The sequence below is a fragment of the Pseudonaja textilis genome, chromosome 4 (genome assembly GCF_049901715.1).
Source record: "Pseudonaja textilis isolate UNSWEBS1 chromosome 4, rPseTex1.2, whole genome shotgun sequence".
NCBI lineage: Eukaryota > Metazoa > Chordata > Lepidosauria > Squamata > Elapidae > Pseudonaja > Pseudonaja textilis.
Genome location: NC_141993.1, coordinates 70697947 through 70709740, shown reverse-complemented (window position 1 = coordinate 70709740; position 11794 = coordinate 70697947). Strand labels below are relative to the sequence as shown.

General features: G+C 36.3%; 1 protein-coding gene across 1 annotated transcript in view; it reads left to right on the top strand.

Annotated features, from left to right (window-relative positions):
- The first annotated feature begins 392 nt into the window (after window positions 1-392).
- The window catches only part of VEPH1 (ventricular zone expressed PH domain containing 1), a 112280-nt gene continuing 100878 nt past the window's right edge, over window positions 393-11794 (top strand). The window contains exon 1 of the mRNA XM_026705860.2: window positions 393-616. Coding sequence (XP_026561645.2) covers window positions 479-616 — 138 coding nt within the window. The 5' untranslated portion in view covers window positions 393-478. The remainder of the gene's footprint in view (window positions 617-11794) is intronic.

Genomic DNA, 11794 nt, shown 5'->3' with positions numbered 1-11794 from the left:
AGTTAAGTGAATCACATGATCATTTAGCAAATCTGGCATCCCCCATTCCCTTTGCTTATTGGAAGCCAAGCAGGAAGGTCACAAATAGTGATCATATGACCCTACAAGGTTCCTGCTGGCATAAATACAAGGAGGTTGCCAAACGCCACATTTTGATCACATGACCATGGGGATGCTGTAACATTCATAAATGTGAGGAGCAGTCAAAAGTCACTTTTTTCAGTGCTATTGTAACTTGGAATAGTTGATAAATGAATGATTGTATATTTGAGGACTGCCTATAGTTTACAAGCCAGTATTTCAATATGTATTGTTAATGAGGTCCTTTGTTTTCCTCAGCTCATGGCCAAAAAGGTCTCAAGATTTGAAGAAACATTTATAGAAAAGGAATACCTGACGTGTTGTGGATTTATGTGTCACAAGCCTTAACTGAAAGAAGTCCCACATATCTGGTTCAGTCTCATTGACAGAATCAAGTATGCATCATCTTCTAAGACTTGTTTTGGAACAGAAAGACCTTTCACGTGCTGGAGAGCTCTTTTCTCTGGACGATTCTGAAATAGAAGTCTGCCTATCTGAAGCTCTTGAGCAAATCAAACTAATTAGTTCATCTCCTGTAAGTAGAATCTTTCATACTCTTTGAAAAGCAGAATATGCCTTAGAAAAATGAGACTTAGCAACAGAAGCTCACTGAAAACAGATTACAGATCTCACTCTCAGTAAAGTGGGAGCAGTTATGATTTCTTTTCAGAATGACTGGGAACATAGCACATCAGTGTGTCTGCCTGAAAATAAAGTCAGCAGGAAGTAAAATTATTTGAAAATGTTTCCTGGTTGTTTAAATCAGAGTCACCTCGAACCGTAAGAAAAGCAGCAAATAAATTTGATAAATAATAAATCAATCAATCATTGCTATTATTATTATTTAGAACCTTTTTAAAATTAAAATCATCAATGTAATAATAATTCCCTGTTTTTAGGCAAAGAGTGAAAAGAAAAGCAATATTGAATGATTGCAAGGATAGCAGAATATGGCAATAAAATTTAGAAATCGGGCATCTTACAAAATATTTCAGTGCTTTAGAAAAAATATTTTTCATACAAAGTACACTTGGTATCTGGCCTTTAAACTCAAATATTAAATATGTCTTAGTGTTTCTTGTGATAAAGGGATATTGCCAAAGTATATGCATCTGCTAGATGACACATGAATTACATCCATCATCAGATTTATGCATGTTAGAATTTATTATTATTGAGCAATTTGGCAGACTGGCCAAAAATTATCTAATATGAATCATATACACCCAGGATCTGTATCTTTGACTGAATGGCTTACAACCTGACTTGAAAACAATACATATCGAAATAGAATAAAACAAGAAAGTCTGTATTCCTTCGCCAGTGTTAAAGAATATTAACATGATGCCCATGATGAGCATTTATTGATTTTCTCAAGAGGCTTACAGGAGAATATATGTTCCAAGAATATTTACCAAGCATCCCTGTTTTTTTTACTTATTTTGATTTTTTTTCTTTCAAAAGTATGCCCTACTCGGGTACACACGTATGTGTGGGTGCACATACATACGCAAGCACATACACCCCACAGTCCCTTTCAAATTTCAGGAAAAAGCCTGTGGTAACTTTGAAATATATGTGTAGAATAATAAATCCATCTAAGTCTCTGCCTTAGCTCATTGATACCACTGTTGAATTCAGTATTATTATAGAACATCAGACAATGTGGAGAAAACATTTGCCATTAGTTTCCACTTGAGGGCAGCAATAATGCATAACTGACCTAAAAGAACTTTAAATTTTAAAATGATTTAAATGTTCAGAATGTGAAGGATATCGGTAGTTTTTCACAAGTGAGAATCGAATGCAAATTTAATAGTAAATCTATGCATTCTTCAATATCTCACAACTGATAATTATTTTTAAAAGGATAGCATTCATATTGCCAACATAGAAACAAACACAGCAATGAGTATTAAGGCTCACTGTTTTTAATAAGAATGTGTGGTTTGGGAAGAAGGAAGGAATGTAAGTGGGCCATTGTTTTAAGGCAAGTGGGGAAAAGCTAGGAAAACTTGAAGAGCGAGCTTTGGGAATAAGAGCAAAGTCAGTAATAAGACAGGGAGGAAAAGGGAAAGAGAAGAGGGATTTATGAAAAAGTAAAACTATTACCTGTAAATAAGCAAGAATTGTTGATATTCCTCCAACAAAAAACAACTTGTACTAATTAATCTTACTATATTGGGTTAGATAAAGGTACTCCTTGACTTATTATAATAATTAAGCCTAGAATTATGATCATAAATTGTTGCAGTTGTAAATCACCCAGTCACTGGGAATAATTTTCTGGCCTTTTTCATGGCAGTTGTTAAGCAAATGCTACTGTCACATTAAGAAATGGAGAGATCATTAAGGAAATGACATGACATTAGGTAAAACATTCACGTGACTGGTTGTATTTATTGGAAACTGAAAAAAATTCTGGAAACTGGCAAAAAATATATCACAAATTGCAAAGATATGACTGAAATGCCGTGACAGTTTGTAAAGCTGACCCACCCAACATGCAATCATATGACTCTGGACGGTATGACATGATCACTTATGACAATTGTGGATGCTTTATGGGCCATCAAGCACCTATTACATGGCTGTCATAACTTTCAACTGTCATAAAATGACCCAGTTGCTAAGCAAGGACTACATGTAAAGTTTTAATTGTTTATAATCAATGAATTAAAAAAAGAAACCATATGTGCCCCTTAAATTCCAAAATACTATGCTAAGACCTTATGATGAGAGAAGATAAAATCAGCAGTAAGATTTTAAATTATATCTACATAGTCCCATAGCAAATTGGAATAGAGTTATGCCATATCCAGCTTAATATATCTAGTTTCCTAATGGGCATGATCAGTTATGATCAATGATGAATCAGTTAAGGTGCAGTTAAATATCAAATATTATGTATTTATTTATTTGATTTGATTTGTCAATCGCTTACAAGATAATAAGTATAAGTATATATAAGAAAAATAAAAGAAACAATAGGACAGGGATGGTAGGCACGTTGGTGTGCTTATGCATGCCCCCTATAGACCTCTTAGGAAAGTGGTGAGGTCAATAGTAGACAGTCTAACGTTAAAGTTTTGAGGGTTTGGGGAAAAAAACCACAGAATCAGGTAGAGTATTCCAGACATTGACCACTCTGTTGCTGAAGTCGTATTTCCTGCAATCAAGTTTGGTATGGTTAACCTTGAGCTTGTATCTATTGTGTGCTCTTGTATTGTTATGGTTGAAGCTGAAGTATTTATTGACAGGTAGGACATTGCAATATATAATTTTATGTATTATACTTAGATCGGACTGAAGACAGCGTAATTCAAGGTTTTCTAGGTCTAGAATTTCAAGTCTGGTGGCATAAGGTATTCTACAATGAGTAGAGGAGTGGAGAACTCTTCTTGTGAAATATTTCTGGACTTTCTCAAGTGTGCTAATATCAGATACGTATTGTGGGTTCCAGACTGATGAGCTGTATTCGAGTATTGGTCTAGCAAATGTTTTATATGCTCTAGTTAGTAGTGTGATATTACCAGAGAAAAAGCTATGTAGGATTAGGTTAACAACTCTTAATGCCTTTTTAGCTATGTAGTTACAGTGGGCTCTATCACTTAGATCATTAGAGATGAGTATTCCAAGATCCTTTACACAGCTTGGATCATCAACAAGGTCTTGACTATTCAGCTTGTATTTTATTTTCTGATTTTTGTTGCCAGTATGTAAGACAGAGCATTTATTTGTTGAGATTTGAAATTGCCATTTGTTTGACCATTCTGATACATATTCAAGATCTTTTTGAAGTGTAGCAGTATTGTCTGTGGTATTGAACAGCTTTACATCATCAGCGAAGAGAACGCAGTTGCTCTTAATATGATCACAGAGGTCATTTATGTAGAGTATGAAGAGAGTTGGTCCTAGAATGCTGCCTTGGGGACACCACTGTTGACAGGTACAGAATTTGATAGGACACTCCCAATTTTGACCATTTGTTGTCTGTTTGACAGGAATGCTTCTATCCAGTTATGCAGCTGTCCAGAGATACCATAAGATTTTAGTTTTAGGAGTAGTTTGTCATGTACCACTGAATCAAAGGCTTTACAGAAGTCTATGTAGATTGCATGTATTATTTTGCCCTGATTGAGTTATGTTGTCCATATGTTTTTGCAGTGTAAGAGTTGCAGATTACAGGATAGTTTTTTTCTGAAACCAAATTGTTTATTAGAGAGTAGGTTGTTTTTCTCTAAGTGGAGGATAACGGATTGGTTAATAATTGATTCCATGCCTTTACAGGTGACTCAGCATAAGGAGATTGGTCTGTAATTTTCAACTAGGCTGGGGTCTCCCTTTTTGAAGATGGGGATGACCGTGGCTTGTAACCATAGTTTTGGCAAGGAGCTGGTCCTGAAAAATTTTTCAAAGATTATGCTTAGAGGTTCTGCTATGGCAGTGGATAGCTTTTATAAGAAGTAGGCACATATTCCATCCGGTCCAATAGATAGGGATGGTTTTAGATTGCGTAGTGATTTTTCAACATTGTCTTCTGTAAAATCGATATGTATTCGATCATTGTAGTTGTCTGTGGTTCGACTAGGAAATACTGGGCATGATCCATTGCTGTTTACAAATACTGAGCCAAAGAATGTGTTAAAGAGGTTGGCTTTAATGGTGTGGTCGTTGCAGTCTTTACCATTAGGTCCTTTCAGGGGTGGGATGGACCTTGAGTCTTTTAGTTTGTTGTTTACAAAATTGCAGAAAACGTGGGTGGAATTGGTGCATAGAAGGTTTTCCTCTTGTTTCATGTGATAATTGGTGCATTCAGTCTTTATCTGGTGGCATAATTTTTTGTATCGGCTTTTGAAGTTGGCAACGTGACCAGATTTGTTTTTCCAACAGAGTGATCTCTTTTTGGATTGAAGCTTCCTTATTGTTATGGATAATCTGTTTTTTGAGGGGCAGGGGAAGTTGTTATTGGTACATATAGTTTGATGACTCTTTTGACTTCAAGTAAAAATATCTTGTCATGGTCTTCAACAGTATTGCGTCCAGTGAATAGAGATTGCCAATCAAGGGATGAGAGATCGTTGTTTATAAGATCATAGTTGCCTTTTTTGAAGTTATAATTGGGGATTACATCATTGTGATGATTTTTGTGTGGATGTATGTTGAGACAAAAGTCAATCATATTGTGGTCACTGTTGGAAAAGGGTTCTTTAGTTTATTCCGTAAATTAAATTCAAACTATTGCAGAAGATGAGATCGAGGCAGTTGTTAAGTCTAGTGTTGCTGGTTACTAATTGTTCCAGTCCCAGATTTGTAACAGCATTGTAGAAGGTTGCATGTATGGGTTCAGTTGTACATTCATTTAGGATCCAGTTAATATGAGGTAGATTGAAATCACCAAGAAAGGTAAGCTTGTTTACATGTTCAGTGTCATAATCAGGTGCTCTGTAACATAGTAAGAATCAAAATATGATATTTAAGGATAGTTCACAGATGATGGTTTCAGGAAGAGCAAGCTCCTGGGTAACTTGGATGTTTTTTAGATGTAGGGACTTTTTATAGAAGATAGCAACACCACCTCCTCTACGAATTTCATGATCTGATCGGTAATCATGATAGTCTCTTACTGTGGTAATGGAGTCAGGGAGAGATGCGTTGAGCCATGTTTCACAGACAAATATGATGTCAAATTTAGCCATATTTAGTAAGAGGAGAAATTCAGGTATTTTATTCACAAGGCTTCTTGCATTAAGTAGCTTGCATTTAAGGCCAGCTGTAGTTGGATACAATGTCCTCCCTCCCTCCCATAGAGCAACTAAAGGAAATACTTTTTTCTATAGCAAAATTACATAATGCATTACTTCAGGATAATTGCAGTGGGTGCTGACTTAGGTGGTTCTGAAAACGATTAGATTAGGTAACACTTCCAGATGCGACACACTTTTTAGGAATTGATGCACTGTTGCTGAGATTTGGGAATAGGGACAGACTCAGGCTGAGACAAAGCAAATCCAATAAGCAGCTTTCTTTTTTTATTATTATTACTAGATGTTTTACAAAATACAGCATTTGTCCAACAACTGAAGATTTAGTCTTGTTTGTAATTAGATAATATTTCTAAGCCTTAAAGTCTTTAAAATCACCCCAGTAATCTAATTACACTTCTACAATTACATTTTTTTTTTTTTACATTTGAAGATCTTATTGTATTTCTTCAGCAATCCTCCATACCTATCTCACAGTATGAAATTTATGCTGCTTTTCCCAGCCAACCTTTCCCAAAGTCACTTGCAACCATACTGAAGATGGAATGTGTGGTCTGGTGCTTGGGCTTGCTGTTGGATGGAATGTTGGAGAATCTAGTAGATTAATACAGCTCTGGACTGGATATTATTTCTAAAGACCTACTTCTTGAGGCTGCTATCACTGGCCAATTTTCTGGATTACCAACATTCCAGATTTAATTTCTGGAGAGACTGTTACCATTCTGGGCTTCTACTAGTACTTAGTGTCCCCTCATGTTCTTGAGGTGTGCCTTCTGTTGTGACACCATTCTTCATTGCTTGTATACACCTCAGACAGCTTTGGGGGTTCAGTTATCCCTCAGTTCTTCCTTGAGCTACCTTGTTTCATTTGTCTTCTTTCACAAATCCTCACATCTTCTGCATTAGCAGAAGATGTCCTTTTCTAAAGGACTGGTTTGTATTGCAGTCCAGGGTAGAATCCTTCAAATGGAAACAGACAGAGGGGTTCAATTAATATTCTGTTGTATTTCACTTTTTAGATATCCAGATATTTTAGTGTTAAAAAATTATTTAAGCTCAAGTTAGGTTGGTAAATACATTTTTCATAAATAATCATAATATTCCTTTGGTAAGAATCTAGCAATTTTGGAAACTGAACATTGGATGAGACTGTCCCTTTCATTCTGATTTAGCAATCTGATTTACATAGGCTTATCATAAATGACAAGTGATAAATTATGTTTTAGTGCAGCAATAGAAAACTTTAATTACTGTACAGTCTTTGAATTGAACTTATTTTTTGTATAAAAACAAGTAATTATAAAAGTACAAGCACATAAAGGAAGGACAAAGGAATCAAATTATTATATTTACTTGGGTCATTATTTTCAATTTCAGTTGTCCAACACAGAATTTATAGTTGGAAGAGCCCTCAGAAGTAATCCAATCCACATCTCTCATCCATGCAGGATCCACATGAATATCTCTGATATCCTTCCCCTGTCTAAAGATCTCTAGTGAAGGACAACACAAGATGTCATGATGGAGAACACAAAATGTCATAAAACATACTTTTTCTTCCTGTCATAGACAGTCCTTCTAATTAATTTTAGATCCAAATTGCTAGTGAGGTCAGGCCACAATAAAATTGGAAACTCCTCTGCTATTGGAGCCAAACAGTTGCCACATTCCTTTATTGCTGCTAGTATTTTCTATCCAGTTGGAAAATGTTCTCCACACTTAATACTTTTGGGTGTGGAGGCTTGGGTGGTTTATATAATATTTACAAGTGGGGCTTCAGTTCTATCAGGACCAGCTGGACTGCTTTCATTCTCAGAATGGCACTAGGTCTCTCATTGTTTAACAGCATTCACTTTTCTCTCCCACAACACCATGTAAAATTCTGTGTCAAACCTTCTGATAAAACCTTTAAACTAGATATGTTTCAGAGCCTGTTTCTTATAACATAATGGACGGAAAGATTTCTGGAACTGAGATGGTACATGATTATTGCCAGAAATGGCCAAGGATCCAGATTAAATCTCTTCAATAAAGTACTTTGGTCCTGTCGCAACAAAGCTTTTGTAATGGTCCACAGAACATCATAAATTAGACCACGGGTTGGTTTGTTTGTTTAGTGTATGGCACATATTAGCCAGGAATCACTGAGAAGGCTGGCTGCCTCTGTGAAAGGAATTTTTCCAGATGGTGTTATCTTTATCTGTGGGATGCCTGAATGCCAGGAGGAGGCTGCGGTGGCTCACATAGTAAGACGCTGGGCTGCCCACTGCTGAGGTCAGCAGCTCAATTCCCATGAGTGAACAAACCAGATAGGAACAAGAATGGAGCCTCCCAGACCACTTGGTGGTAATTGATAACTATAAGTACAATTTGTATGATTTGTTCCTTTTGTTCATTAGAAAACTAATATACATAATCTCAAATTTCTGTATTAGAAACACGTAGTGCTCAAATGAACCAAATTAGAGTACAACAGCTATCAGGTCATACTATGGAGTCCATGTCCATCAATTTTTAACCTCTAAAGTTAGCTAACCCGAAGCTTGGTTCCATCAAAAACCTACATATTCATTATTAAATGTCTCATGTTCCAGCAAGTCCTTATATTAGCAGCAGTTAGAATGAGTTTCTGAAAAGATGTGTTGTTAAACATTTATTTAATTTATTTATTTATTTATTTGGTTTGTCAATTGCTTACAAGATAATAGGTATAAGTAAAAACACAGTTATGAATACATGGATACATATAAGAAAAATAAAAAAAGAAAAGAAACAATAGGACAGGGATGGTAGGCACGTTGGTACGCTTATGCATGCCCCTACAGACCTCTTTGGAAAGGAGTGAGGTCAATAGTAGAAAGTTTAAGGTTAAAGTTTTGGGGGTTTGGGGAAGAAACCACAGAGTCAGGTAGAGGATTCCAGACATCGACCACTCTGTTGCTGAAGTTATATTTCCTGCAATCAAGTTTGGTGCGATTAACCTTGAGCTTGTATCTATTGTGTGTTCTTGTATTGTTATGATTGAAGCTGAAGTATTCATTTGCAGATAGGACATTGCAATGTATGATTTTATATACTATACTTAGATCGGACCGAAGGTGGCAGAGTTCGAGGTTTTCTAGGTCTAGAATTTCAAGTCTGGTGGCATAAGGTATTCTGCAACAAGTAGAGGAGTGGAGAACTCTTCTTGTGAAATATTTCTGGACTTTCTCAACTGTGTTAATATCTCAAAGGTCCTTGACAGAGTTTGGATCATCAACAAGATCTTGACTATTCAGCTTGTTTTTTATTTTCTGATTTATTTATTTTTTTGCCAATATGTAAGACAGAGCATTTATTTGTTGAGATTTGAAGTTGCCATTTGTTTGACCATTCTGATACATAGTCGAGGTCTTTTTGAAGGGTAGCAGTATTGTCTGTGGTGTTGAATACCTTTACATCGTCAGCACAGAAAACACAGTTGCTCTTAATATGATCACAGAGGTCATTTATGTAGAGTATGAAGAGAGTTGGTCTTAGAATGCTGCCCTGGGGACACCACTGTTGACAGGTACAGAATTTGATAGGACGCTCCCAATTTTGACCATTTGTTGTCTGTTTGACAGGAATGCTTCTATCCAGTTATGCAGCTGTCTAGAGATACCATAAGATTTTAGTTTTAGGAGTAGTTTGTTGTGTACCACTGAATCAAAGGCTTTACAGAAATCTATGTAGATTGTGTCTATTGCTTTGCCCTGATCAAGTTGTGTAGTCCATATGTTTTTGCAGTGTAAGAGTTGCAGATTACAGGATAGTTTTTTTCTGAAACCAAATTGTTTATTAGAGAGTAGGTTGTTTTTCTCTAAGTGGAGGATAATGGATTGGTTAATAATTGATTCCATGCCTTTACAGGTGACGCAGCATAAGGAGATTGGTCTGTAATTCTCAACTAGGCTGGGGTCTTCCTTTTTGAAGATGGGGATGACCGTGGCTTGTGACCATAGTTTTGGCAAGGAGCTGGTCCTGAAAGATTTTTCAAAGATTATGCTAAGAGGTTCTGCTATGGCAGTGGATAGCTTTTTTAAGATGTAGGCACATATTCCATCAGGTCCAATAGATAGAGATGGTTTAAATTGCGTAGTGTTTTTCAACATTGTCTTCTGTAAAATCAATATGTATTAGATCATTTTAGTTGTCTGTGGTTTGACTAGGAAATACTGGGCATGATCCATTGCTGTTTACAAATATTGAGCCAAAGAACATGTTAAAGAGGTTGGCTTTAATGGTGTGGTCGTTGCAGTCTTTACCATTAGGTCCTTTCAGGGGTGGGATGGACCTTGAGTCTTTTAGTTTGTTGTTTACAAAATTGCAGAAAACGTGGGTGGAATTGGTGCATAGAAGGTTTTCCTCTTGTTTCATGTGATAATTGGTGCATTCAGTCTTTATCTGGTGGCATAATTTTTTGTATCGGCTTTTGAAGTTGCCAACATGACCAGATTTGTTTTTCCGCCAAAGTGATTTCTTTTTGGACTGAAGCTTCCTTATTGTTATGGGTAATTTGTTTTTTTCTGGTTTTGGGAGTTGTTATTAGTACATATAGTTTGATGACTCTTTTGACTTCAAGTAAAAATATGTTGTAATGGTCTTCTACAGTATTGCATCCAGTGAATAGAAATTGCCAATCAAGGGATAAGAGATCATTGTTTATAAGATCATAGTTGCCTTTTTTAAAGTTATAATTGGTGATTCCATTGTTGTGATGATTTTTGTGTGGACATATGTTGAGAAAAAAGTCAATCATGTTGTGGTCACTGCTGGAAAAGGGTTCTTTAGTTTGTATTCCGTAAATTAAATTCAAACTATTGCAGAAGATGAGATCAAGGCAATTGTTAAGTATAGTGTTGTTGGTTACTAGTTGTTCTAGTCCCAGATTTGTTACTGCATTGTAGAAGGTTGCATGTGTGGGTTCAGTTGTACATTCATTAAGGGTCCAGTTAATATGAGGCCGATTGAAGTCACCAAGAAAGATAAAAGTGTGTGGACAGGATGCTGCCCATGTTAGTAGTGTATTTAGCTTTTTTGCCATGTTTGATGTCATAATCAGGGGCTCTGTAACAGAGTAAGAATCAAAATATGATATTTAAGGATAGTTCACAGATGATGGTCTCAGGAAGAGCAAGCTCCTGGGTAACTTGGATGTTTTTTAGATGTAAGGACTTTTTATAGAAGATTGCAACACCACCTCCTCTATGAATTTCATGATCTGATCGGTAAACATGATAGTCTCTTACTGTGGTAATGAGTCAGAGAGGGATGCGTTGAGCTATGTTTCACAGACAAATATGATGTCAAATTTAGCTATATTTAGTAAGAGGATAAATTCAGGTATTTTATTCACAAGGCTTCTTGCATTGAGTAGCTTGCATTTAAGGCCAGTTGTGGTTCAAATAGAGGTAGATAGGGGCGTGTGTGCCTAGTTTTGAGTGTTGTTGGATTGGATGGGTTGGGGTTGGATGCGGAGTTTTGGATTGTGTGACTTTCTTTTGATGCAATTAGCATGGTAGTCAATGTACGGGTCCTTTTTCCAGATGGTTTTTGAGTTCTGCGCAGAGTTCACAGGAGTGGATTCTTTGCAGTATGGATAAGTCTGGTCTTGAGCGAAGTTTTTTATGGGTGGGATTTTTATGGGTGACATTGGATTAGATGCCAGCCATTGTAATTCTCAGCAGAGGGAGTACAGTCAAAATAAGTCTGTCTTTAGAAAGTTGCCTAATTCCTGGGTTTTTACTGAAATGCTGTCTATTAAGTCTTATTCTTGATTGCAAACCAGTGCAAATTTCTTGTCTGGTCTAACCATGTTATCACACGACCAAGGATTATCTTTATTCTGCATATTGTAAGAATCTCAACAATCAAGATAGCTCAGAGTGGTGCAGCAATTACTGATTTCTATAATTTGGAATTTTGGT